Below are 26,690 nucleotides of genomic sequence, written 5' to 3'. Positions count from 1 at the left end.
AGGAGGCTGAGTGGTGCAGTGAGGGACAAACAAAAGGAGGCGCCGGAGGGGCGCAGCGGCCGGCGGCGGGACCGAGCGGCGGGGGCCCAGGGGCTACCCGCTGGGCGGCCGGGCGCGGCTGGCCCAGGTGAGTGGGTGGGGTGGGGAAAGGAGCGCGAGCTGTCACCTCTCAGAATCCACTCTTTCACGCCCCCGGGCAGCTGCTCGGCCCCGGGTGCCCCGGGCAGCCCGGGCTCTGCCCTGTGGGGCCAGCTCCTGGGGGCCTCCCGCAGCAGTTCAGTTCTGCCCGCGTCCGGGCTCCCCCAGCCCCCGGGTCTCCGGGGCCGCACCCTCTCCCCGGTGCCGCGGCGCGCGAGCCCCCTCCCAGGCACCCCGTGCCTCCTTGCGCTCTACATACCGGGAGTTTCCGCCTCGGCTCCCCAGGTCCCCTTGTCATCCCTTGGGTTCCCCCATATCCTTACCCCTCCACACACATACTCCCCCCTTCATAGAGGTTCCACCTCTGGGCTCTCTCCTTTCCAGCTCTTTTTCGTTTTCAATGGTTCTTTTCTCCTGGGCTCCCGGACCCCTCCCTCCTCATGATCCGGCGGGAACACTGCCCCGACTTGGGGACAGGATCCTTGGCTCAGCTTTTGGGGCTTGTCTGACTTGGGGTTCCTGGGAAGACCAGTCCAGCCCCGGAGTCTGCCTGTGTCCTGTGCATGCAGATGGGCCTGGGGGCTAGCTCTGATAACGTCAGGGCTGGTCCCGCTGTGGGTGGGTGAGCTGGAGGTCCAGCAGAGTTGGCTCCCAGGCGAAAGGAGCACAGCCTCTGGTCCTTAACGTTCCTGATGCTGCTGCTCCTTTTGTTGACTGCTTTGACTGCTTCTTTCCTTTGGTCTGGACGAAGTGAACCACGATTAGGCTGGTTCTCAGCTGATGCAACTGCTGCCTTTTTTGGAAAGGAAAGATGGTTGGGGGCGGGGGGTGTCCAGCAGCCTCCTCCTGGTGGAGACTTGGTCGAAAGGGTGGGGCTGTCATTCCCCTGACCTACTGCTTCTCTGGCTTACCCCAAGAAGCTTTTTGAGGATGAAGAGAGAGAGAGAGAGAGAGAGCTTGACAAGGGAAAGGGAATTTGGTCTTAAATTGTGGAACAGGGATTTGGGGGAGCTTAAAGCCTCCCAAGGGCCTCTCCCCCCTTTTCCATTAGGAGTCCCTTTAACCCCTGCCAAAGTGTATCCTGCCCTCTGAGCAGGCAGACAGACTGGGGGCAGGAAGAGGAGATCTGCTGTTGGTGATACTTTCTATAGAGGGAATGGAGAAGTGGGAGTTCATTCAGAGGGATTGGGCAGTGCCCATGGCTCAGTCACATTGGCCTTGCCTTCTTGAAGGTCAAGACTTCCTCTGGTTCATGACGGGAGGCAAGGACAAGTGACTTGTACAGAAGGACTGGACTGGCTTTGGGAGAAATGCTGGGGCATGAATGACATAGCCTCTGCCTTCATGTCTTCCCAGTTTTGGAGATTCTTTGGGGTTCGGTCGAGTGCCCCTCCACCTCCCAGGGATTGTGGAGCACAGAACAGGGTCCCAAGAAATGGCTGTGACTTCTGCCTGGAACTTAACCAGATGCTTTTGTACTCCATTCCTTGGGCACACCCACTAGGAAGCAGTTCTCTCTGCAAACTTTGGCCTTGCTGGACAGTGGGAGCTCCTGAGGGTTGCCCCAGTAGGTTGGAACTCAGGGAGGAGGCTGGGCCTTGGGTTGCTGCCTGGCCTGGACCTCGCCAGTAGGAGTTGGAGGAAAGGAATCAGCCCGATTCCCAACTCCTTTTTCTGAGAGTGGAGATGATTTCAAGTTTTTACATGAAGACGCTGAGGCACAAGCAAATGGTCTAAGGCCTCATGAGGAGTCAGGTGGGATGGATGTGGGATGGGTGTGGGACCCTAGGGCCCAGCACACCATCTCCGCATCCCTTGATCCCATCGTTCATTCACTCAACCATCCTTTAGTAAGTGTCTGAGCTGGTCCAGAAATGGTGCTAGGAGAACGTAGTCCCTGGTCTCTGAGCTGCAGTGTGGGAGAAGAGGCAGACGGGAAAACATCGATACAGCTTAATAATAGAAGCATTACAGAGGCAGCCCAGAGGAAAGAGGCATCACCTCTGGGTGAACATGCAGTGGGTAGTCACCGTGTGTTTCCTGGAAGAGGAAGGACTAGAAGAATCAGTGACGGGCTGTCCAGAGCCCCGAATTCTGCTTCTGGATCTGCCACAAGCAGGTGACTGGACTGCCCTGTGGGTATCCCCATCCTCGCGGAGGAGCGCGGGGCCGGGGCAGAGGCTGGCTTACATGGCCTCTGTGCCTTCCCAGCTCTAGGTGCCTTTGTGCCTAGTTGCCATCACCCTGTGTGGGACTGCTGGATCTCCCCGTGAGTCTGGAGACTGTCCTCTGCTGCTCTCCTCCCAGCACAGTGCCTAGCAATGAGTAGGTGTGATAAGTGCTCAGTGGCATGAACGGTCGAAAGGCTCCACAGTCTTTCTTAGAACCCGTCAAGTCTCGGTGTATGCCTGCATTCCCCCCCCCCCCACGCCCCTTCCTGCTAACTCCTGCTTATCCTTTGGCCTTCCCTGATGGCTGGGCCACACGCGCAGCTCCCGGCTGATTTAGATGCTTCCCCACTACCCCTCTCATAGTCTGATCCCTTCTCTCCCCACCCTGCTAACTTGTCTTGCTCACTTGTGAACAGTTCTGAGCAGAGTGCTGGCATGTAGTAGACACTCGCTACATGCTTCGTGACTGATAGATGATGGTTGGGTTTTGTGTTAGAGTCGAAGTCACGTGTCAGGGCTGAGGATTTGTCTTTGCCCGGATCCGGCTCACCCCACTATAGTGCATCTCTCTCCACTTCCCACCTCCAGACCTGGACCCAGCCAGGCCGAGCCACCGTGCATGCTCGAGATGTCATGTTCTTTCCCCTCCAGGCAAACATGTGTTGTGTTTTCTGCCTGGAATTCTCTTTCTCCAGCTTCTTTTCCTCAGCAGTCAACTCAGGCAATGCCTTTTTCAGACAGCCTTCCTTCCTTGACCCCACCAGTCTGGGACTAGTGTTTTCTTCCATGTTCCCCGAGCTTCTGGGTCCCCCAGCAGAGCCCTGCGCTCTCAGGAGCCAACTGTAACTCTTGACTTGGCATCTCCCCAGTAGACTGATTCTCAATTTTCACCCCAGAGCCCAGCGGAGGGCCTGGCACCGAGCAGGCACTCAGACGATGTTGGCAGCACAGCAGGTAACTGTGATAGTCACACATCCCCGCTGACAGTAGCTCTTGCTTCCTCACAGGGAGGCAGCGTCCATGGAGCGAAAGGAATGCCAGGACCCCGCCCAGGCAGACGTGGGCCAGCCTCGGCACCGACAGCCAACACGCAGATAGCAGAGCCGTTCGCAGGGTAAGCACTGGGCCTCTCTCCCTCCAGGCCAGCCGTGGCCTCCGCTCAGGTACCTTCCCAGACTGGGGAGCAAAGGGCAGCGTCTCTGTCTCTCCTCACTGTAGGTCCAGGGCATCCAGGGCAGAGGCGGCAGAAGGCAGAATACTTTCTGCGTCTCCTGAGTCCGTGGCCGGCTGAGTAGTGCGTGGCCGCTGTACTCTTCGAATGTCGATGTTTCCGGCTTCATTGCCAGCCTCTGTTTTCTCTCCTTCAGCCCAGATCTCGTCAGTGTGGGTGGTTGTGAATACTGTCTGGGGACCACACATCCCAAGGTGTGTGCCGTGGAATACCAGTTTCTTTGGTCACCATGGGAAACAACTGTTTGCCTTTGCTGCGGGACCTTTCAGAGCCTTGAATGCGTTGAAGTGAGCATGACGAGTCTCTGGGATGGAGCTGGCAAGTCGTGTTTCTCCGCACTTATTTGATCACGTGGACGGATGTCTTTGGAGACTGGGGTTCCTTGGCCTATGCTTTGGAAAACAATCCTCAAAGGCAGGAGGGGGCCGCGGATAGGACCAACACTTTGTAGTCAGACCCAGGTTTGAGTTCCAGCTGTCTGGTGCTCCCATCAGTGACTGTGGAGTCGCCACTGGACCTCTCTGTGCCTCCGTTTCCTCACTGATAAAAAGAAGATGCTATGAGCACCTTACCTCCCTTGAGAATATTTTAAAGACTACGTATGTTGATACAGGGAAGGCACTTAGAGCGTGTGTTCCAGGGTGCGTTCCCTAACCATAGGTGTGCGTGTAGACTGCTTTACCGTTTGTAAAACACCCTTATCTGTGATCTCCTTTGATCGTTTGAGGAACCACACAGTGGCCTTCGTCCCCCATTTATGTGGAAACCGAGGCTCAGAGGGTGGCAGCAACTTACACAAACTCATTGGGAAGAGAGGCAGGGACATGGGACTTGAACCTGACCCTGGGATCCTGAGCCTGTGCTCTGTGCTCAAGGCCTCCCTGCATCTACCTCCCACCTCAGCTTTTAAGACAGGCCTGGCCCTCCTCGGCCCGGATTTTAAAAGAAATACTGATCTTATTAATTTTTTCATAATCACCAACCTAGTTGCACGTTTGTTATGTTTTTATAATGTTTTGGTTTTAATGTCATATAGAAAGTGAAAGTCTCCCATGATCCCCATTTCCAGAGATCTGAATACATTCTTCCACATGTATTATTACTATTTGTTTATTTATCCCAAATCAAGCCCTGTTAACAGCTGGTGGTCCACAGCTTGCTCTTGCTTCATTTAATAGTTCCCCCCGGACCTCTTTCTCAGGCGAGGGGACATCTGTGAGTAGTATGTGCCCGGTCAGAAAGTCCTGACACCCCCCTGCCATTTCGCCCCCATTTTCGCCTCCTTCACCATGCTGGGGTTTTTGAGCAGCAGAGGAGGTGGGAAATGCCTGGCGTGTGATTTTGTTGACTCTCCTGTTTATTGGGACAAGGTCAGCAAATCCGGGCCCTGCCCTGTAGGAGTTTCCTGTTGGTTTTGAGGAACTCTGTCCTGCCCAGAGGCAAGGTCTGAGCTGGAGTCTCTGGCCAGTGATGAGCAGGAAGCGGCAGAGCCTACTTATCTGAGATCAGAATTCCTCCTCCTGCCAGGGACAGCTTGGAGGGGACGGCATGGGCCGGCAGGAGAGGGCTGGCTGGCCTGAGGCAGGGGTCAGGTTGGGGGATTGAGGGGACACACACGAGTTGTCGCGTTTGTCTGAGTCTGGCCCTGACTCGGTTTACCGAGGCAGGAACCCCTTGTAATACTCCTTTCAGGTTTTCTCCTTGAGGGTGGGCAAGTGAGAAGAAGGTGGGGGAACTGCCCTGGGACCTGGGGCTGAAGATGCTCTTTCGGGACACGAACGACCTCAGGGTGGGTTTTGGCAGGGGCAGTTCAGGCCTGGCAGCCCAGTTTCGTGGAGCCCGGGGAGTCGTTTAGCAGGATCAAGCTGGGGATGAGGTGCGGGCCTGCCATCCCCCTCCCCCGGTGGGTTCTCAGGCTGCGGGCCTGACCTCCCCTCACTCCGTGTTTCTCCCTGTCTTCCTCTCCCTCGACTCTTTCCTCTCCTCTGAGACACTTCTGGCAGTGAGCCCCGGGAGCTGGCCGCTGCGCCCTGACCCACCTTCTAGCAGCAGGGCCTTCGGGTCCCGTGGTCATCCTCAGTGGTTGCAGTCTGAGCGCTTGCCGGCGTGTCAGGTCACTACATACATCTGCCACCTTACCTGCCTCCTACGTGAGGTAGATTCATCTTCGGGTCAGGAGACCAAGCTTCAGAGGGACGAGGGCTCTTTCCCGAAGTTGCGCAACTTAGTGGCAAGGTCGGGACTCGAACCCGGGTCTGTTTGCCTTGGCAGCCCATGCCTTTATTCCACCTTCCATTTTTCTTTTTCTTTGGTCCTCTGGCTTCGGGGTACTTCAGAGTCCCCTGAGAGCCAGTTTAAAATGCTGTTTCTCCCAGGCCCACCACCACAGGCCTTCCGTCAGAGCCCTGGGGCTGGGCCCGGGGGTCTGCACGTTGAAGAAGCTCCCGAGGCTGGCGGTCTACAGGCCACACCGGGAAATGCCGACCAGGGCAGCTCTTTCAGCCCTGGTCCACCCCTCTGGTGACAGAGTCCCAGTGCCGCAGAACCAGTGCCCTTGCTGTAGAAGCTGGCTGAGATCCCCTCAGGACCAGGGGACATTTGGAGGTGGGGACATTTGACCTTTCGTCATCAAGGATGTGTAGGGCTGAGGTTTCTAGAATAGCTTGGACTCCCAGCCACACACATTCCCTACTGTCTCTCCTGATGTGTTTCTATCGCATCTCATAGCAAGTTCTACATTTAAACATCTCTCGAGGTCTTAAAACCCTCAAAATCAAATAGATGGCTGCAGTAGAGGCTCCTGCCTGGAGCGCTGTTCCACCGGAGTAGAAGTGGCTGGAAAATTCCGCGGCTCTCACGTGCCACCTGCACATTCTGAGAGGCGCCGCTGCCAGACACAGGCCGTCTGACAGAGTCGGTGTGTTGACAGATGCGCAGACCAGGGGCGGTGGGGCGTGGGAATCCCGCACCTCACATCCCGCAGCTGTGCCCAGGGGACAGCGCCCCTCCAGCCCAGAGAGCTGGGCAGCAGGAATCTCACCCGAGGCCAGGCGCTCTCAGTGCCAGTCTCCTGGGATCTCAGCGGAATGTGCGTCTGCAGCCTCCCTTGGGTGCTCCTGCCCACATTTATAACCCGTCCTGGAAGGCGGTGCTGGTGTTCACAGCCGATCAAGACCCTCTGCCCCCACAGGCCCAGCCCCCGAGCTGGGCTCCCTTCCAGAGTGGCCTTAAAGCTGCACCTTTAAGAGAGACCAAGGGCTTCTGAATGTGGCCTGCTAGGGTTCCCTGTAGAGACTTTGTTTCCATGCCCCCTTAGGAAATGGAGTCTTGTCCCGGGAAGCGTCCTCAGGGGTCTGGGTGCCCAGGTAGACCCAGGGACCTGCTTGTCTTTGAGGCGGATTGGCATGCTGAAAGTCAGATGTGGGCTGATCTTTCCCGCTCTCTAGCTTTGTGGCCCTAGGCAGGACACTTATCCTCTGTGGGCCTCAGACTTCACACACACAAAGGGACTGATAAGGCCGACTATCGTAATGAGAGCAGCTAACATCCCAGAGCCTTGCCGTGTAGCGGGCACCGGGCCAGAACTTCCTATGGACTGCCTCCTTCAGTCCTCGCTGCCATACCGTGAGGAACAGACTCATCAGCCCATTTTACAGATGAGGAAATCAGAGCCCTGGGAGGTGAAGTGACTTTCCTGAGGTCATACACAGGAGCCACCTTATTGGTTTGCATGAAGGGTGGGAGCTGAGGCCCAGGAAATGCTGGGTACAAAGTCAGTCACCTGCAGCAGTAACGCCAGCCTGGCTGGGTCGGGGGCAAGCCCTCACCTTGAACTTGGCCTCTTGTTCCTGTGTGTTCGGCTCATAGTGGAGGAAGTCCCATGTGGGTATCCTTCATCTATTACTCTTTACCCTGGACGGCAGGCCCTGCCCTTGCAGGTTTGCAGGATGAGCTTGTTTGGGAGGCCCAGCCCAAGTACAAGAGGAGTTTGGAACTGAAACTTGTTCCCCTCCCCCCAGCCTGAACTGTCTCCCCTCTGGCTTTCCCCGGGAAGTGAGGGTGTGCCCTTCTACACAGGGAGAGTACTGTGCCAGGCGGCGCCCCCAGCCGCTGACTCACTCCAGCTGGGTGTGGGGGCCTGGAGGGCAATGCCCTGCAGTTGGATGGGTGGGGGACGGGTACACCAGATGACGAGGTCACCTCCTCCCTCTCCTGGCTCTGGGACCAGAACTGGTCTAGGGAGCTGACCGAGGAGCAGATTCACAGGCCCAGAGCCCTTCTGGGACAAGGCCAGTGACCCAGTGTCTTCTTGGGGCCGCTTGGGAATGGCCCTGCCCCGTTCCCTGGAAGAGTGTTGGAGGGACAGCCTTCCCAACTGTGGTACGGGTGGAGGAGGGGGACCGCCGGCCTCCCTGTCCCCTCCTGCCTGGGAAGTCTTCCCAGCGCCTCTGGGCTTTAACAAAAGGCTCTCTGTGCCCTATTTACCCGCCGCCTTGCCTGCTGCCACCACTCAGGTGTGGACGCCAAATCTCTGGAGGCCGTACTGGGGGCTGGCGCATGTTGGGTGGTCTCCCTCTGGGACTGAGGGGGCAGCATGTCGTTTCTTGGACTCCTTTTCCCTCTGTGAGAAGCCTCGGGAGGAAATCAACAACAGGAACCAGGCTTGACACCTACAGAGTGGCTCTGTGAGCAGAATGCAAACTCTCCACCATCAGCCTTTCCTGAGGGCCTGAGCCGGGAAGGTCTTCAGAGTTCTGGCAGTGTGAGTCCCTGGAGGTCCCCAGGGGACTCTGGGTGTCTGGTCTGTGCTATAGGTGTTTGTGCTTGTGGCTTAACCCTCACCTGGGTGTCTTCCCCCCAATTCCGGGAGGGCTTTCTGCCACGGCAGCTGGTTTGATGCTCACAAGAAGCCTCCAAGATAGGTGCTGTAATAATCTCCATTTACAGTTGAGGAAACCAAGGCTCGGGGAGGAAAAGTTGTTGGTCCCGGGGTCTGAGCTCATCCCCCTGAGGCACTGCTTTGCTGCAGTAAAGACTCTGCCCTGTTGAAGTGTCTGCTCCCTGGGCAGGGCAGGCAGGAGTGGGCAAACCTTCCAGCATAGTAACTGCCAGGTGCTTCTCGTAAACTCTTTTACAGTTTTCAGAAGCCACACAGGAAGGAAGGCCTTTTGGCTTTTTCCCAAGCATTTTTTTTCTACCTGTGAAAGTACCAAATTTAAATAGTAGAAGAATGTGTCTGGTAGACAACCCTCTACCTCTTACCCATCCTCAGATTTAACCACATACAGTTCTATGTATGACTCACCAGGTTTTTCTATGCATATAGTAATGAGTTTGTTACTGGTATAGTTTTTTAAAACAAAGGAAACATACTTTTCCTCCCTAATTTTTTAATTTTAAAATATAGATAGCAGGGAATTTACCACCTTAACCATTTTTAAGAGTACAGTTTGATGGCATTACGTTACATTCACATCGTTGTGCAACCATCACCACCATCCATCTCCAGAACTTTCTCATCTTCCCAAATTGAAACTCTGTCCCCGTTAAACTAACTCCCCATTTTCCCTCCCTCAACTTCAGGCACCCACCACTCTACTCTCTATGAATTTGACAGTTCTATGAATTTGACAGCTCTAGGGACCTCAAATCAGTGGAATTGTACTCATCTTTTTGTGACTAGCTTCTTTTACAGATCATATATTTTATATACTAGTCAGCATCTCTTTTTTGAAATTCCTTAATATGCTTGGACATCTCTTGAGTCACTATGCACAGACCTGTGAGGTAGGTAGCATTATTCTTATTTTAAAGTTGCAAAAACAGAGGCTTGGGCCAAATAATTTGCTTGGGGTCATGATATTGTTTCATTCTAGAGCTGGATTTGAACCAGTGTCTCCCCAACTCTGAGGTTCTTGTGCTTGGTACTTCCTTAGATCTGCCTGCCCCCAAGGGGAGGACAGGGCTCTCTGGGTTATTTATCTGATGTCCCAGAGACAGGGATGCTCCAGTCCTGCCACAGGAACCGGAGCCGGCTTCCCCCCACCTGTGCCTGCCATGCTCCGGAAAGGGTCCGCCTGTACCCTTCCTACTGCCACATCTCCCTGGGTGGGGGGCAGGGCAGATCAGGAAGGTGATGATGCGCCTGCAGGATCTTCAGAGATCACAGGTGTTGCTGCAGCAGGTCAGTTGGAAGGAGCTGACTCTGCTGCCCTGGCAACCGGTCCAGTAGCTGCTGCTTCCAGCTGAGCCTGGCAGGTGTGAGGACCAGAGGGAGGGCCAGCCAAGGGGGATAGAAATGGATTATTATTTTGGTAAATTTTGTATGGAATAATTGAAGCACACAGAAAAGCATAAACCTGGAACAAATGTCTTTGTATCCAGGACTCAGCTTTGTCAGACCTTAATTTTTGCAATAATTGCTTCAGCATCTCTCATTATTTCAGGCACAATTGAAACGTCTTCCCCGGACCCCAATCTTCCTCTCTGGGTGAAATTATTACCATGATTTTGGGGCTATTCATGCAGGGTTTTGTGCTTTTATTACACTCGGATATATATGTTGTAGAAAAGCTTATTTAATGTGTGTATTATTCCTTGGTTCTTTTTGGCTCAACACCGTTTTTGAGGTCCGTCCGTGTTGGTGCATGTAGCTATGCTTTCCTTTTGCATTGTATAATTACAGCAACTTATTCTTTCCCCCTCGATGGATGTTTAGGTTGTTGCTGAATTTCTGCTGTTAGGAAAACAACTCTTCAGTGAGCATTCCTGTCAGTGGCTTCACATGTGTGTGTAAAGCAGCTCTCCAAGATTTATAACTCAGAGAAATTGCTGGATTGTGGGACTTGTGTACTCTAACTCGACCTCTGGGAATTCAACATTTTTGCCGTCCGCAGGGGACTGAAATGGCAGCCGATTGTTTTAATTTGCATTCCCTGATCAGTAATGAGATTAAGAATTAGTTCATACATTGATTTCCATTTGTATTTATTTTCCTATTCATTTATTTGGCCATTTTCCCCTTCTAGGTTATCTGTTTCTTGTGTTTGTAGGAGTTTTGTATTTGTTCCGGATGTTAATCCTTCGGTAGTTTTACATACATTGCAAATATCCTCTCCAAGTGCTGGACTCTTTTAACTTGTTTATTACTATAGCCTTTGATGTCAGACATTTTGGCTCTAACGTGATCGACACATCAGTCTTTTCCTGTAGAGGTTTGCACTCTTTGTCATTAGTCCTGTCTTAAAGACATTAAAATGGTCTCCTAGATTTTTCTTTAAACATTTTCAAGTTTTGCCTCAGGTCTTTGATTTATTGCAATTAATTAATTTTCATGGGAGGAGGTAGCTGAGACTACGCTTTTTTATTTTTATTTATTTTTTAAATGCCGACAGCACCTGGTCTTCCTAGGTGGTCTCCCATCCAAGTACTTACTAGGCCCGACCCTGCTTAGCTTCCGAGATCAGACGAGATCGGGCACGTTCAAGGTGGCGTGGCCAGAGACTGGGGTATGCTTTTTCCACGTAAATATCTGAGCGCCAGTTGTTAGTGGACCCCCATTCTTCCCCTCTGACCTACAGAGCCAACTGTGTCAGGTTTAAGTTTCCAGAAATTTGGGGGGCCGTTTCTAGGCTCTCTCTTCTGGTTCCTCGGTCCCCATCTATCCCCACACCAATACCACATTGTCTGAATTCCTGTGGCTTTGTAGCGAGTCTTATTACCTGATGGGGTATCTCCTCCCGCCTTATTCTTCCAAATTGTCAACTATTCTTGATCCTTCGGAATAGTGATTTTTAAAATCATTTTCCTTAATTATCTGAGTAACATATGCTTATAATAGAAAATGGAGGTAAGTTTGAAGTGAAGAGATTATAAATAGCAGTCTAATCTCACTACCAAGATGTTCGAATATGTATGTATGTATGTAACACATAAAAAAACTTGTTGAGGAACGGTTACTCTGTTACAGTTTTGTTACCTGCTTTTTGCATTTGACATACTTGGGAGGTGTTCTCATGTCCTCAAGTCATCAAGTGTTTGGATGACTTGTTTTCATTATTTCATAATATTCCATCATCTGATTTGATAAGTACTTAACCAGTCACCCAGTAATGGGCATCTGGATTGTTTCTAATTTCCCCGGGGTATAAATAACATTGTGGAACATTCCTGTAACCGAGTCTTTGTTCTAGAGTTTTACCCAGACAGTTGCCATCTTCCCTTGTACCATCTTTCCTACCTGGGCTTGGCCCCGTTCAGCGAACCCATATTCCACTGTCCGTTACAAGCTCTGCACAAGGGCTGGGATAAGTCTGGAGTGTCCCTGTCCAGCGGGGCTCCCAGCCTCCCCACCCGACCCCTCGGTGGCCTCTTAGCCTCTGCCTACCGAGCTTCCTCTGGCGCAGACAGGGTCTCCCACCTTGAAGGTTGGCATTAATCCCTAACCTCTAGGAGGGCCCAGTCTCCAGCTTAAAGTGATGCATGTGTTCTGGAGGAAGGCGAGTTGGCTGGACCAGGGCTCAGAGGACGGCAGGGCACAAGGCCTCTTAGGTTTCTCTCAGCTTCCCTGACTTCAGCCCTTAGTCTCTGTCCTCTATCCAGGGTACTCTCCAGATTCTCCGTCTCCAGAGGCAGAGACCTGCCCTGGCCTGACCCAAAATCGCCCTCTTAAAGCTTGCAAAAGAACACCTGATCCTCACACCCGAGGGCCATTCTTTCTTTTCTTTTGAGGCCGTATTTATTTTGAATTGCATACTCTTTTCCAATCATAAAGATAATGAATGCTGGTAAAAATTGCAGTTTCCTTTCATTCTGCCTCCTGTTCCCACTATAAGAGGGAGCCCCTCCCCCCCATGCATGGAATGTTGGTCAAGGGTTTATCAAAATGAGATTGTATTTATTCATTATCCTGGATCTTGCTTTTTTCCAAATGGCATTACGCACAGAGCTACGTAATTCCATTGAAAAGGCCCCGTTGCATTCTAGTGGCTTCTTTAGCGTACTAGGATGCCTACTATGTGCGGGCTCTGCCTAACTCTGCTTCTGCCAGGTGTCTGCAAGCCCATGGACGGTTTTCCTCTTTCCATTTCTGTCCTCCATGCCTTGGTTCTGTGCATGTTTATTCACCTTACTGCCATTGGGGCTTACTATCCACCTGTCCGAGGTCCCCCACAGGTGGCTTGGGAAACCGCATCTTTATGACTTCTTGATAATCCCGAGCTTGCCAGCACATATGTTACCTCCCCTACTGGATGGATGGGGAGAGCAAGGTGCCAGGCGGGGAAGGCGTCCTGGCTCTTGGGCAGTGCCCCCCGACCCCTGCTGTCTGTAGGCACGGATGGCCAGGACCAGGGAGCGTCTGGTCTATAGCCAGATTCCTGCCCTCTGGCTGGGGGCAGGCCGTAGTCCAGGCAGCAGGAGGCATCTGGAGCGAGCAGAGGCCTGAGATCACAGGCCCCCTGGCACCCGGAATTAGCTCTTTCACACAGCGTGGGCACAGCTATGACGGTTCTCTGCTCCCTTCCAGACAGGGAAGCAGACCCTGGCGGAGAAGCCATTCCACGCCTCTGCTGGGAGGAAACGCTGGCCCTGGAGGGCTCAGTGCAGGGAGGAGATGAATGTGCTGCCCACAGGAAACTTCCTGCAAGGCCTTCTCATAAGTGAAAGAAAAAGTCCCCACTCGCTTGACTCTGCCCCCTTCCCCTTCCGTGCCCTCCTGAATGGCCTCTTAGAGGTGCCGCTTGTCTGGGCTCCACTGCACTGCAGATCCAGTGTGAAGGAGGCCTCTGTCACAGGCAGTGTGAAGTTGGCAGGTGACTTATATCCCTGAGCCTCGGTTTCCCTGTCTATAAAATGGGCATGAGGAATATTATTCGGCCTTAAAAAGGAAAAATTTCTGACGCATGCTACAACACAGATAAACCTGAGGCTATTAAGTGAAATAAATCAGACACAGAAGGATCAATATTGTGTAATTCTACGGCTATGAGGTACCTAGAGTTCTCAAGCCGATAGAAACAGGAAGTAGAATGGCGATTGTCAGGGACTGAGGGGAAGTCATCGTTTAATACGGACAGAGATTTGGTTTCGCGAGACGAAACGTGCTCCAGTATGGGGGTGGTGATGGTTGCACGACGTGAACGTGCATTGCTACAGAACTGTACGCCTAAAAGCAGGCGATTTTCTGTCGTGTGTATTTTACCACCATAAAACAAATATAAGAAAAAAAACGGGCACCAAAACATCGTGCTCCTCCTGGGCTCGTGAGGCTTCCAGGCTTGGCTTTTAGCCATCAGTGTCAGAATGAGGAGCTGCTGTAACGGGGGGCTTAGGTGTTTAGTCACCTTGAGTCACCCAGCTCCTGGGCGGGTTCCTGCACTGGCACTCCCTACCCTTGGGGGATCCAGGGCCCTCGGGGTTGGGCAGCTTCCTCCCTTTACCCCAGTCCGTCTGAAACAGGCTTCCCCGCCCCCGCTGCCGCACCCTGCGGCCCGTGCCCTTCGCTGTGCCCACTTTGGCCCTATCCCCCTCTCAGGCGCTTTCTCAAGACCCTCTGAGTTTATTGAGTACCTACTGTGTGCTAGAGACTCCTGTCCCTAAGGAGCACTTCATCCCTCCCAGGTGACAGGAAGTTGAGAGTTGACACCAGCCCAAACTGACTGCCCGCCCCTCTCCGCAGAGGGCTGTAGCAGCACGCAGCCCCGTGGGCTCTTCCCAGCAGCCCTGTGAGGCGACCTGCCACCGTGTCTGTGCAGAGCCCAAGGCTGAAAGCCCATGAGGAGCTTCACCGCCTGGAGCGCTTCCCAACAGGAAGCTGACATCCGTCTCCTGCTGTAGCCACAGCCGCTCCTGCCCACACACGGGTCCAGTTATTCCGTCTCTCCCACTCCTTCCCATGCGCTCACTGGACCGTGAGGCCTTGAGCTGGGGGACACAGCTTGGTCACTTTTATTGCTCTTACAGGACCAAGCCAGGGGCTGAGCAGGGTTCAGGATGTGCTTCGAGACCAGGTGTCGGGGTGTAGTCAGGGTAAGAGCCAGGCACGCCGAGACAGAACGGACTGAGCTGTTTCCAGCCTCTCTTAGCCTTGAGCTTCCTCATCTGGAAAGAAGTGGTGGACGATTCCCACAGAACCCGGAGTCAGGAAGGCAACATGCGCTAAGCTTGGGACAGCAGGGCCCAGAGGCACCGCCTCACTGTGAGACTGGGTGTTCTCCGGGCTCCTGGCACACCGCTCCCCCTCCGAAACTGAGGTCGCAACCACATCCTGCCTCCGTTGTAAACTGCCCCCAGCCTCCACGCCTGGCCTCCTGCCAGGGCGCACTCATTCCGGACTCTCCAGGGCAGGCCGTCACAGGCCCTCAGGCCCTCTCCTTCGCCCCACCTCCCTTCCGGTCCCCAGATATGGGGCGCCCGCCTGGATGTGGACTTGGGGAGCCAGGAAGGGAGGGACGAGTGTCTGGGTGTCTCTCGGCTGGACGGCAGCCGCGTGATTCAGCCGGCCCTCCCCTGGAGTGCCAGTTTCCCAGGTGTGTGGGTGGTGTGAGAAGCCAGCTGCTCATTAGAGGGCCCAGGCCTTCCTGTGGGGCGGGGGCGCTGCCCCTGGCCTGTGCATCCTGGCCTCACCAGGAGAGCCAGCCCTGGGTTGGAGCCACCCCAGGGCAGTGGCGGTGTCTGCTGGCCCTGCGGTGACCTGAGCTCTGGGAACCCCGGGGGGCGGGGAAGCTGCACTCTGCAGCTCACTCCACTTCTCTGGTACCGCTGGCGTGGGGGCCTCAGGGCAGGTGGACAGCAAGGCCACACAGTGGGGAGGTCAAGAGATAGGCCGGGCCTTGGTCTCAGCTCTGCCCTCAGTGGCAGAGTGATGTTGGACAGGTGACTTCAGCTCTCTGAGCCTTAGTTTTCCCATCTGTGGAATGGGGCCCAAGATAGGTCTTACACGTGGGCATCGAAGGGATTGCACGAGGGGACTCCATGGCGAAGACCAGCCTGGCGCCTGGCACACATCCGTCTCAAGCGGCCCGATTCCCTCACAGGGTTCTGGTTTGCTTTTCTCCCGTCCTCTCCGCCCATCCCACAGTGCCCGGGAAGGACAGTTTGCGGGGAGGTCCTGCTTTACGAAGGGTTCGTTACTGTTGTCATTTATATTATCAAAATAATAAGGTGGCCCAGTCCCATGACCTGGGCACCCTTGTTCCTCTCCCAAGAGAAACAGACCCATTTGTCAAAACACAGATATTTAAACATTGGTTTAAAATCTAGGTTTGAAGATAGGGGGTAAACTAAAATCACAATTTTATTTAAAAATACATACAGAAAGGACTGGAAGGTTATTACTCATTGAAAAATGAATGGCGAGTAACCCTAGGTAGTATTTTTACAGGGGATTTCAATTTTGTCCTTATACTTTTCAAGGACAAAAAAATTTCCCAGGCATTATTCTGTGAGCATTTAGTCCATTTTCTATCTCATTACATCTTAGAGACAATGCTTTATAAGAGCAATGTACCATGGCAGGGCCACCACGGACGGGTGGATTCCTTCCCCACATTTATTTTATTGCACATCTCCTGCATGTCACTGGCTAGGATCCCTGAATGTGGCTTCTTATCCAGCGTTTCCCAAACTTGGCCAATCATTAGTGTCGCCGAAGTCACATGTTAAAAAATCAGATTCCTCGGCTCTACCTGAGACCTGTTGAACTGAACTCTATGGGGGGGGGGGGGGGCCGGGAAGCTGCTGCTTTTAATTTCCTTCCATACGTGTGGACGCACACAGCCGGGGTGATTTTACATAATGCATCCTTGTGATTCTGTCATCAGCTTCAGGCAGAGAACGGTCCTGTCCTCTTGTCCTCTCCCTCGGCCACCTCCCCAAGGAGCCTTCGGTGTGTGTGTCCTTCGGTTTCCCCTAGGGCTCCCAGAATCCTATATGGACATAGGAGTTGGTTATCCTCCCTGTTTGTTTTACAAAAGTGAATTCGTATTAAGTCCCTTCTTCCACATTTGCCTTTTCTCACACTTCACAGAAGTCTCTTCAGATCATTGGCACAGCTTCGTGGCAGCTGGTTTTGAGGGAACTGGGCACTTTCAACAAGCCCCCTGGTCAGCCTGATCGTTAAGAGGCCGGGGTCTAGACAGGAATTCCCGAATGCTCTTGCTGGAATGCAGGGGGCCCCAGTGAGGCCACACTGGCGATCTGTCAGCGTGGGCCCTGACCTTGTGCTGTCCTCCTGTCTGTTAAATGGGGAGGCTATCTGCCTCCCCGCCACATCGGGGGGACACATGGTTTCTGGAGAAAGGCCGATTTCGAGGGCCAAACCATGAGTGGCAAAGCTGACTCCAAAGTAGACTTGAGGTGGAATTTTAGACAACATGTCCACTGTCTCCTTCCCCTGACACCCTGGGTCCCAGAAAGCCAGGCCACCCTGCGGTAACCCCCTCCTGTGGGTCCCTTTCAGGTTGAACCATGATTCCGGTGACAGAGCTCCGCTACTTTGCGGACACGCAGCCAGCGTACCGGATCCTGAAACCGTGGTGGGACGTGTTCACCGACTACATCTCCATCGTCATGCTGATGATCGCGGTCTTTGGGGGCACGCTGCAGGTCACCCAGGACAAGATGATCTGCCTGCCTTGTAAGTGGGTCACCAAGGACTCCTGCAACGACTCGTTCCGGGGCTGGGTGGCCCCTGGCCCAGAGCCCACCTACCCCAACTCCACGATCCTGTCCACCCCCGACACGGGCCCCACAGGCATCAAATATGACCTGGATCGGCACCAGTACAACTATGTGGATGCCGTGTGCTACGAGAACCGCCTGCACTGGTTCGCCAAGTACTTCCCCTACCTGGTGCTTCTGCACACGCTCATCTTCCTGGCCTGCAGCAACTTCTGGTTCAAGTTCCCGCGCACCAGCTCGAAGCTGGAGCACTTTGTGTCTATCCTGCTCAAGTGCTTCGACTCGCCCTGGACCACGCGGGCCCTGTCGGAGACGGTGGTGGAGGAGAGCGACCCCAAGCCGGCCTTCAGCAAGATGAATGGCTCCATGGACAAGAAGTCGTCCACAGTCAGCGAGGACGTTGAGGCCACCGTGCCCATGCTGCAGCGGACCAAGTCTCGGATCGAGCAGGGCATTGTGGACCGCTCGGAGACGGGCGTGTTGGACAAGAAGGAGGGGGAGCAGGCCAAGGCGCTGTTTGAGAAGGTGAAGAAGTTCCGGACCCATGTGGAGGAGGGGGACATCGTGTACCGCCTCTACATGCGGCAGACCATCATCAAGGTCATCAAGTTCATCCTCATCATCTGCTACACTGTCTACTACGTGCACAACATCAAGTTCGACGTGGACTGCACTGTGGACATCGAGAGCCTGACGGGCTACCGCACCTACCGCTGTGCCCACCCCCTCGCCACGCTTTTCAAGATCCTGGCGTCCTTCTACATCAGCCTGGTCATCTTCTACGGCCTCATCTGCATGTACACGCTGTGGTGGATGCTGCGGCGCTCCCTCAAGAAGTACTCGTTCGAGTCGATCCGCGAGGAGAGCAGCTACAGCGACATCCCCGACGTCAAGAACGACTTCGCCTTCATGCTGCACCTCATCGACCAGTATGACCCGCTCTACTCGAAGCGCTTTGCTGTCTTCCTGTCAGAGGTGAGCGAGAACAAGCTGCGGCAGCTGAACCTCAACAACGAGTGGACGCTGGACAAGCTGCGGCAGCGGCTCACCAAGAACGCGCAGGACAAGCTGGAGCTGCACCTGTTCATGCTCAGCGGCATCCCCGACACCGTGTTCGACCTGGTCGAGCTGGAGGTGCTGAAGCTCGAGCTGATCCCGGACGTGACCATCCCGCCCAGCATCGCCCAGCTCACGGGCCTCAAGGAGCTATGGCTGTACCACACGGCGGCCAAGATCGAGGCGCCCGCCCTGGCCTTCCTGCGCGAGAACCTGCGGGCGCTGCACATCAAGTTCACGGACATCAAGGAGATCCCCCTGTGGATCTACAGCCTGAAGACGCTGGAGGAGCTGCACCTGACGGGCAACCTGAGCGCCGAGAACAACCGTTACATCGTCATCGACGGGCTGCGCGAGCTCAAGCGCCTCAAGGTGCTGCGGCTCAAGAGCAACCTGAGCAAGCTGCCACAGGTGGTCACGGACGTGGGCGTGCACCTGCAGAAGCTGTCCATCAACAACGAGGGCACCAAGCTCATCGTCCTCAACAGCCTCAAGAAGATGGTGAACCTGACCGAGCTGGAGCTGATCCGCTGTGACCTGGAGCGGATCCCGCACTCCATCTTCAGCCTCCACAACCTCCAGGAGATCGACCTCAAGGACAACAACCTCAAGACCATCGAGGAGATCATCAGCTTCCAGCACCTGCACCGCCTCACCTGCCTTAAGCTGTGGTACAACCACATCGCCTACATCCCCATCCAGATCGGCAACCTCACCAACCTCGAGCGCCTGTACCTGAACCGCAACAAGATCGAGAAGATCCCCCCGCAGCTCTTCTACTGCCGCAAGCTGCGCTACCTGGACCTCAGCCACAACAACCTGACCTTCCTCCCCGCCGACATTGGCCTCCTACAGAACCTCCAGAATCTGGCCGTCACGGCCAACCGGGTGAGTGGCCCGGCCGTGGCTCCACACGCAGGTGGGAAGGTGGGAGGGTGGGCAGGTTGGCCGGCCGTGGCTCGGGGTGGGGCTGCTCAGGAGGCCCACTGTCTGGGGACCTCACCTCTGGTCCCCAGAACTGCCCAGAAGGAGCTTGGGCCCCTGAATCAGGGTGTCGGGCTGGGAGCCTGTCTCCACCACAGAATCCTGCAGGGTTCTGCCAGGAGGGACACTGTGGTCAGGTGGGGCCTGTCCCCGAGGTGCCCTGACGGGTTCCTCGTGGGCAGGGATGTGCAGGGGCAGGAGGTCCAAGGCCTGTGGTCCTCTCATTCTCCTGGGGCTGGGTTGGGGGAGGTAGGACTTAGCCTGGAGCTGGCAGTACCTTATTCAGCTTCTCCAGGCTCAGATTTGGAGCCGGAGGACCAATCTGGGTCCACTGGGGACAGACACTGTGTGGTGGCTGCCGCCCGAGGTGGAGCCAGACCGTCTCCACAACTCCTAGTGCCGCTCTCTCCCCACTCCCCTCTGCGTTTGGGGGTGGTGGAGGGCAGAGTTAGGCTTAGTTGGAGCTGAACAGTCTCTGGAGAGGAAATTGTTGCAAACCGTTGGGGGCCGGCAGTGTGGGAGGCCACACCCTAGAGGCACCCTTGAGACTGTTGGCGGTCCCTGTGTGGTGGTGCCTGTGTACCAGCCCTCAGCCTGGCCTGGAAAAGCCCCCACCCAAGAGCCCGTCCACAGAGGCAGGCGGGCAGACTTGAGAGAGGGTGTTCCTGTGGCTTTGCGGTCTGGCCTCTGCAGTGGAGACAAAGCCACAGCTGCTGGGGAGGCCTGCCCCTGCCCACCCCAACTGGGGACCTGCAGGGAGGTCGACATTGGACAGAACAGTTCCTCCCAGCACCTACTTTCAGGGCGGAGACTCACCATGAGGTGAGTGGTGATAGAAGTCCATGGCCAAGGGCGGGGAGACCAAGGAGGGCCCCGGTTCAGCCACTGCCTCCCCACCTCCATCACAGGCAGCAGCCTGCAGCAGCCCCCTTGGTCACAGAGCACGCACTCTGTGCCAGCCCTGTTAGGTCGCAGTTCTCCTAGCATCCTGCCGAGTCCTCCAGCAGCCCCAGACACGGAGGCAGGCAGCCCCCATAACGCCCCTGCCCAGGAAAGGACACTCTTTCTTCATTGTCACTTAGATTGCAGAGTCCTGGCATGCCAGACCTCGGAGCAGTTAGAAGCCCCCCTCCTCTCCTCCCTTAAGCCTCTGGCTGCAAACCAACCTTTGTCCTCCATATATCAGAGATGGTGACAAATCCTGTTCCCTTTCCACAAATTAGTACTGTGTGTGTGTGAGAGAGAGTGAATGAGGGAGAAGGTCAGATCCCAGGCTGCTTCACTCTGGGGAATCTATGCCCAGAGCCTGGGACAGGCCCACTGATGAAGAAAATTGGACTCTTGGGGAGAAGCCATGTTTGGAGAGCACCAAAAAAACCCAGCCCCTTCTTTAGGAGAGCACCAAAAAAACCCAGCCCCTTCTTTAGGATGTATTGGGGGACCAAGTGGCTCCCCCAGAGCACAAATTGCCTCTGGAGTTGGGTCAGTGTGGTCATCCCACAACCCTTCGGACCGCCTGTTCTGTGTGGCACCGATGATTGATGGACCCTCCTACCAGGTGGAGGACGTGGCCAGCCTCCAGCCTGGCTCCAGTCCCTCCCCATTTGCACTCTTCACCCCAAGCATGCCTGTTAGGTCACGCCTGTCGACTGAGGTCACCCCTCAGGAAAGGATCTGGCGGCAGGCAGGCATGCAGTCTGCAGGAAGGAGACCCTCTAACACCCTGTTTTCGTACTGCTTAATCACATCCTGTCCCCGCCCCTTGGAAGGCCAGAGGCCTTATAGGGTGAATAGCTGACTTGGGCCAGTCCTAGCCAGGCTCCTCCTTTTAAGCTGGAGGGTTCTACTTCCTTCCTCTGGGGCCTGATGGTTCTTTGTGGGCCACCTTGGCCTGCAGGTAGACCGGCACGGGTGGGTATGGCCCAGCTCAGGCCCTTGACAAGGAGGCATTATTTGTCTACTCATTCATTCATTCATTTGGCAAATGTTTTCTAAGCACTCCTATAGTGGAGCGAGGTGCTGGGGACACAGGGACGAACAAGGCCCGTGGGCTGCCCATCTTGAGCTCACCGTCTCATGGGGAAAGACAAATAACCAACAATTAGCGCAGTGTGACAAGAGCTTCGCTGGGACGTAAGGCTCCTGGGAGCACAGAATAGCCTCATCCCAGACTAACGCAGGCTGACGGGCCTCCTGGAGGAAGGGACATTTTACCTGGCCCTGAAGGACGAGGAAGAGTTAGCCAAGAGAGAGTCTAGTAGCTTTTTCCAGGAGTAACTGAATGTGGCGGGGGGAGAAGCGCTGAGCACCCCTGGCGTTCGGACGTCCCCCTGAGGCCAGGGGCCAGGCTGTTTACCACGGTTGGCAGGAGCATCACATTCTTCACTCCTGTTTGGATGCTCGTGTCTGTATTTCCTGTCCATTCCCCTGGCAGGGCCGTAAACTGTCACTGCAAGGACCTTTCATTCGATGCCTGACGTGTAGCAAATGTTCACGGGATTCCTGCTGGAGCGTGGGTGGAAGAGCGAGCTGCACGGTGAGGGGGTGGGCTGGAGGGGGCAAGACGAGCGGTCAGGAGCTGACAGAGACCTGTGTGCAGCAGCGTGGGCAGGGGCGTGCCTGCACTGGCAAAGGCTGCCAGGGCTGGGGGACACGGGTGGGCTTCGGGGAGACTGGAGGTAGGACCCACAGAATGTGGGCTGAGTTGGGTGGGGGAGAGGGAGGCAGTGGCCTGGGTGACTCCAGGTTTCTCATTTGGCTGCCCGGGTAGGTGGAGGGTCATCGAGGATGCTGAAGGGGGCCCAGCCTGAAGCTCAGGGTGTCATCGCCACAGGGCTCATGGGTGAGGAGGGGTGCTTGACAAGATCACCAGGGAGAGGATGGAGGGTGAAGGGAGGAAGTCCGGCTCGAGCCTTTGGGGTGGACAGCTGAAGAGCAAGGCCAGGCAGGAGTGTGTGGGCGAATCAGGAGAATGGGGTCGGGTCCGGTGGATCAGGAGTGACAGTTGGCTTTGGCCAGACAGTTTCAAGGGCGGATGGGGGCAGAAGCTGGATCACTGAGCCAAGGAGAGATGGCCTCTTTCCAGGTGGTTTGTCGGGAAAGTTGGAGAATGATGGAGCAGCCCAGAGGCTCCTGGGAGAGTTGTCTTTTTACAAAGCTCAGGTAAACTTGAAGCCTGATTGGGGAGCCACTGAGGTCCCTGAGGGGGTAGGAGAGAGCGGGATTGGGGGCGACGGGAAAGGACTTCAAGCCTTCAGCGGCCAAACAACATTTTCGGAAGGACAGGTCCGAAGGACAGGTGTGGCCATGGTGAGGCGTCGAAGGCACGTTCTTTTCTCTCTGGAGCCCGGGGCAGCTCACTGGCTGGGGCAGGGGGTGTTCTGGTGAGGGGCCTTCAGGAAGGGAGCTCTGCATGTGAACCCCAGCTCTGCCACGCACTGTCTGGAGCCTTTTCTTGCCGTGACCACTGTCTGCGTTGTCCGAGGGGTCATCTGTGGTGGGGAGTGGGGTTTCTGGGAGGCTCCGGCCCCTCTGTCCTGCTGCTGGAGCCCATGTCCCGTCTGCTCTCTCACCCTCATGTCCCTGGACTTGGCCCCGCTGACCTGGAGCCACCCTGACGCATTCCTGACTGTTGGGCACAGGGGTGGCGGTTTGGGAAGCCCAAGACAGGTGTCTTCTTTAAAATAGCCACAATGTCTCTCGTGGCGTGGCCCCTACCCACACGTGGCCACACTGATTTCTCTGATGGGAAGGACAAGTTCCTCACACAGAACTGGGGTTCTTTTCCAAATATGCCTGTGAGGTGAGGGTCCAAGTCTGCGCTCAAGGTCAACCACAGGTCCCAGCCGAGGGGCGTTTCTGGTCTAAACTTTTTATCCTGTAGATGAGTAAACCAGGGCCCAGGGAGGGAAAGGGACTTGCCCGGGGTTACGCTGCCACCGAGCGCCATATTTGGCAGGACAGGGCTCTAGCGGGGCCCTGAGCGGGCGGAAGCGAGGCTCGCGGCCCCGGCCGCCCTTCCCGGCTCTGCGGCCTTGCACTCGTGCTCCCCGTCTCCAGGCCTTGGCCTCCTCAGCAGGCAGTGGGGACGGCGACAGAGCAGCCTCAGAGCTGAGAGGGTCCCTCCTGCCCATCACGTCGGAAGGTCGTCTCAGGGAAAATAGGCTCAACAGGAGCTCACGTTTCCAGCGGACACTCCCAGAAGGGCGGGGAAGAAGCCGCCAGTTACGGAGCGCTTCCTGTGTGCCCAGAGCCGCGGCGTGTCCTATCGGGCCCTGGGTCGGTTCTTTGTCCACCCACAGCGTGGACAGTTAGCAGAGCGTGTGGGTTCAGACCCCCTCCAGTTTCCAGCTGTGAACCACCGGGCAAGTGAGCTTCTTCAGGGCCTCAGTTCCTGCATCTGTAAGATGGGAAGAGTGTTTACAGAGTATTTACAGGCAGCCCCACGGGTTTAATGAGCGAATAGTCTGAGTTCTCAAAGCGAGTCTGCCCGTGTAGTAAGCGGCTGACGGGTGCTGCCCACTGTTCAGATTCTTCAGCCAGGAGCGGGGGACTCCGAATGGCCCGCGCTGGGCTCCCTGTACTCACGAGCAGCCTGTGACTTGACAGATGAGGAAACTGAGGCCCAGAAAGGGAAGGCGACAGAGCTGGGATTCTCACCCCTACTGGCGAGCTCTCCCAGTTCTCAGCAGCTTTTAGGGTGTGGAATGTTCTCAGCATGCTTTCATAAACTGTTCTGGCTCCCAGTGAGCCCTGGGTGGTGGGGGAGGGCGGAGCTGTTGGTAGCTGGCCAGCGTGATTTCCTTCATAGGATGCCAGGTGCTGGAGACATCGGGGAACAAGGTGGGCCCCGTCCTGCCCTCTCGGACCCACGGCCCCTGGGTGTCGGTGATAAGCAGTTTCACCAGGGGGAGAGCAATGCTTTTGGGGGTACATGGATGCCATAGATTACTCAGGAGGCCGGGGAAGGCTTCCTGGAGGAAGTGACCATAGAGCTGAGACCTGAAGTACAGGTGCAGGTGAGCCAGACTTTGGCCCAGGTGTGCTGGTGCTGGAGCCCAAGGAGGCCGAAATGGGCCTCAGAGAACGTGCTGGTGCTGGGGGAGGGAGGGAGGGACGCCTTGGGCCCAGAGGCCCTCGGGTCCGAGCCGTGCATACTCACTGTCCCCGGCCCTTCCTCGCCTTCTAGATCGAGGCGCTGCCCCCGGAGCTGTTCCAGTGCCGGAAGCTGCGGGCCCTGCACCTGGGCAACAACGTGCTGCAGTCGCTGCCGTCCAGGGTGGGCGAGCTGACCAACCTGACCCAGATCGAGCTGCGGGGCAACCGGCTGGAGTGCCTGCCCGTGGAGCTGGGCGAGTGTCCGCTGCTCAAGCGCAGCGGCCTGGTGGTGGAGGAGGACCTGTTCAACACGCTGCCACCCGAGGTGAAGGAGCGGCTCTGGAGGGCCGACAAGGAGCAGGCCTGAGCCACGGCAGGCGGCCGAGCACCTGGCTGGCCGGGCATGGCCAGCAGTGGAACCGCCAAGGGGTCCTCCGGCCCAGGAACTCAGAAACCCCGGGCTGGCCAGCCCCGCCCCTTTGCCAGGGCAGGAGCCTGGGGGTCGGCTGTGAGCTGGGCCAGGGTGACAGGACCGTATCTGAGGGGCTGGCCCCTTTTCTCCCTCTGAGACTCGTGCCCCCCAGGGCAGGCGCCCATCGGGGACATCAGAGACCTATAATCTGTCGCAGAGCGCAGTGTTTGGACAATCAAGGCCTCCTCCCTGGGGGCCATCTCTGCCCCAGAGGCCGAGCCGAAGCTAGAGGTCCAGGGACATCTACTCAGCTCTTGGTATTTATTTTTCTCCACCTCCTGCCCCCTTCCTCCAGGCCACATACGCATTCCCAGGAAAGCTCAGCTCAGATGGGGGTGTTTAGGGAGGGGTGCGCTGTGTTCCCCTTTTCCTTTCGTGGTGACGCCGCCAGCATTTAGTGCCCACCCAGACTTGAACACAGTGGTCCAGGGTGAACCAACCGCAGCACGGCCGGCCCGGGGGTGCCGGGCTGGGCTCCAGCGGCACAGCCCACGGGCCAGCAGGCCGCCGAGTGGAACGGCCAGGCCTGGGGCTCACCTCACCAGTTTCAGATTCTTTTTTTTTTTTTTTTTAAGTAAATTTTTTTAAGCTTTGAAAATTGAGGGTTTGGGTATTAAAAAGCAAAAAGCTAAAAAAAATAAATAAGACACTAAAGGCCAGTGAGTTGGAGTCTGGAGGGAGGCGGCAGTTCCCGTGAGCAGAGCAACAAGACCCTGACTCGTGTTTCCTTCCCCGGGGTGCCGGCTGCAGGGTGTCTTCCGAATCTGGCGTGACCTTGGTCCAGAGTTCTGTTTGTTCCTCTCCTCCCTCAGAGTGGGGATTTTTGTTTTGTTTTGTTTTTGGCGTCTTGTTTTCTTTCTCCTCCATGTGTCTTGGCAGGCGCTCGTTTCTGTGGCCGTTGGCCAAAGGGAATGTTCTGGAGCTGCCAAGAGGGGAGGAGACTCGGGTCGGCTAATCCCTGGATGATCGGTGCTCCATCCTCCCTGTCCGTCGTCGCAGTGTTAAGGAGCTGAGAGGAGCTACCTCGCCCAGATCCTGCTTTCCCACCTCATGTGTCATGAGTTCGCCCAGTGCCACCGCTACCCTCAGCTGCTTACATCAGCTTCGTCACCACCCGGTCCCCCGGGACAGACTGTCGGAGGCGGGGTCGCGGATGGGGAAGTCGCCGCCAGAAGAGCAGGCTCCCCAGGTTTTGGTTCCAGTTCCCGTCCCAGGTGCCTGGCACACGTGGCCCACACAGCGCCCGGCGGCAGGAAGCCACCTCACTTTAGATCAGTCGCTGGGGTCCCCGCCTTAGAAGGGTCCCCGCCTTAGATCAATCACTTGGACACTAAGGCACGTTTTAGCGTCTCTTGTCTTAACGATTATGTCTTTTTTGTCCATTTGTGTTTTCTGCGTCGTGTCCTCAGATGTAATCCTCGGAATAACGCACACTAGCTTCTGACAACCATGAAGCTATCCGTTACGTGTGGGTCTGACTCATTGTGGACTCATTCAAATATCAAATAAATCTATAACAGAAAGTAGCCTCCGGAGGTCTCCGTGTTGTGTGTGTGTGTGGGGGGGTCTTCCCTCAGCTCTCCGAGGCCGGCTGGGCCCTGTGGACTCATTTGTTGAGTGACTAGTTACCAGGCACCTACAAGATAACTCTCCCCACCCTCTCCCCGCCCCATGGACACGAGCTGGACAGAACGTCTGTTATGTGTCAGGCATGGGCCCCGGCCAGGGATTCCTTAGCTAGTACATTCTCTGCTAGCCCAGTGGCCTGTAGTTTGCCCCATCATGAGCTTTGATGGGTAGGGGGAGGGAGGGGAGGTCACTGGAATGGGAGCCAGTGGTCTCAGGTCCTTGTCCCCTGCAT

General features: G+C 55.7%; 1 protein-coding gene and 1 pseudogene across 2 annotated transcripts; one reads left to right on the top strand and one right to left on the bottom strand.

The window, feature by feature from the left end:
* The first annotated feature begins 6 nt into the window (after positions 1–6).
* Positions 7–26,355, top strand: LRRC8A (leucine rich repeat containing 8 VRAC subunit A). Of its 2 annotated transcripts, none has more exons than XM_036218276.1 (4): positions 7–127; positions 3,317–3,423; positions 17,000–19,164; positions 24,449–26,355. In XM_036218276.1, exons 3-4 carry the CDS (start codon positions 17,008–17,010, stop codon positions 24,722–24,724), a joined length of 2,433 nt encoding a protein of 810 aa, XP_036074169.1. In that variant the 5' UTR covers positions 7–127; positions 3,317–3,423; positions 17,000–17,007; the 3' UTR covers positions 24,725–26,355. The 2 variants fall into 2 exon arrangements, with proteins under 2 accessions (XP_036074169.1, XP_036074170.1); XM_036218277.1 differs by lacking the exon at positions 7–127 and adding an exon at positions 345–2,257.
* Positions 10,926–11,044, bottom strand: LOC118601225 (annotated as a pseudogene).
* Positions 26,356–26,690: the final 335 nt, after the last annotated feature.

Source organism: Rousettus aegyptiacus, unplaced genomic scaffold, assembly GCF_014176215.1.
Source record: "Rousettus aegyptiacus isolate mRouAeg1 unplaced genomic scaffold, mRouAeg1.p scaffold_m13_p_3, whole genome shotgun sequence".
NCBI classification, from domain to species: Eukaryota; Metazoa; Chordata; class Mammalia; order Chiroptera; family Pteropodidae; genus Rousettus; species Rousettus aegyptiacus.
The sequence above is the reverse complement of the archived record's forward strand: the minus strand, read 5'-3'. Positions and strand labels throughout refer to the sequence as shown.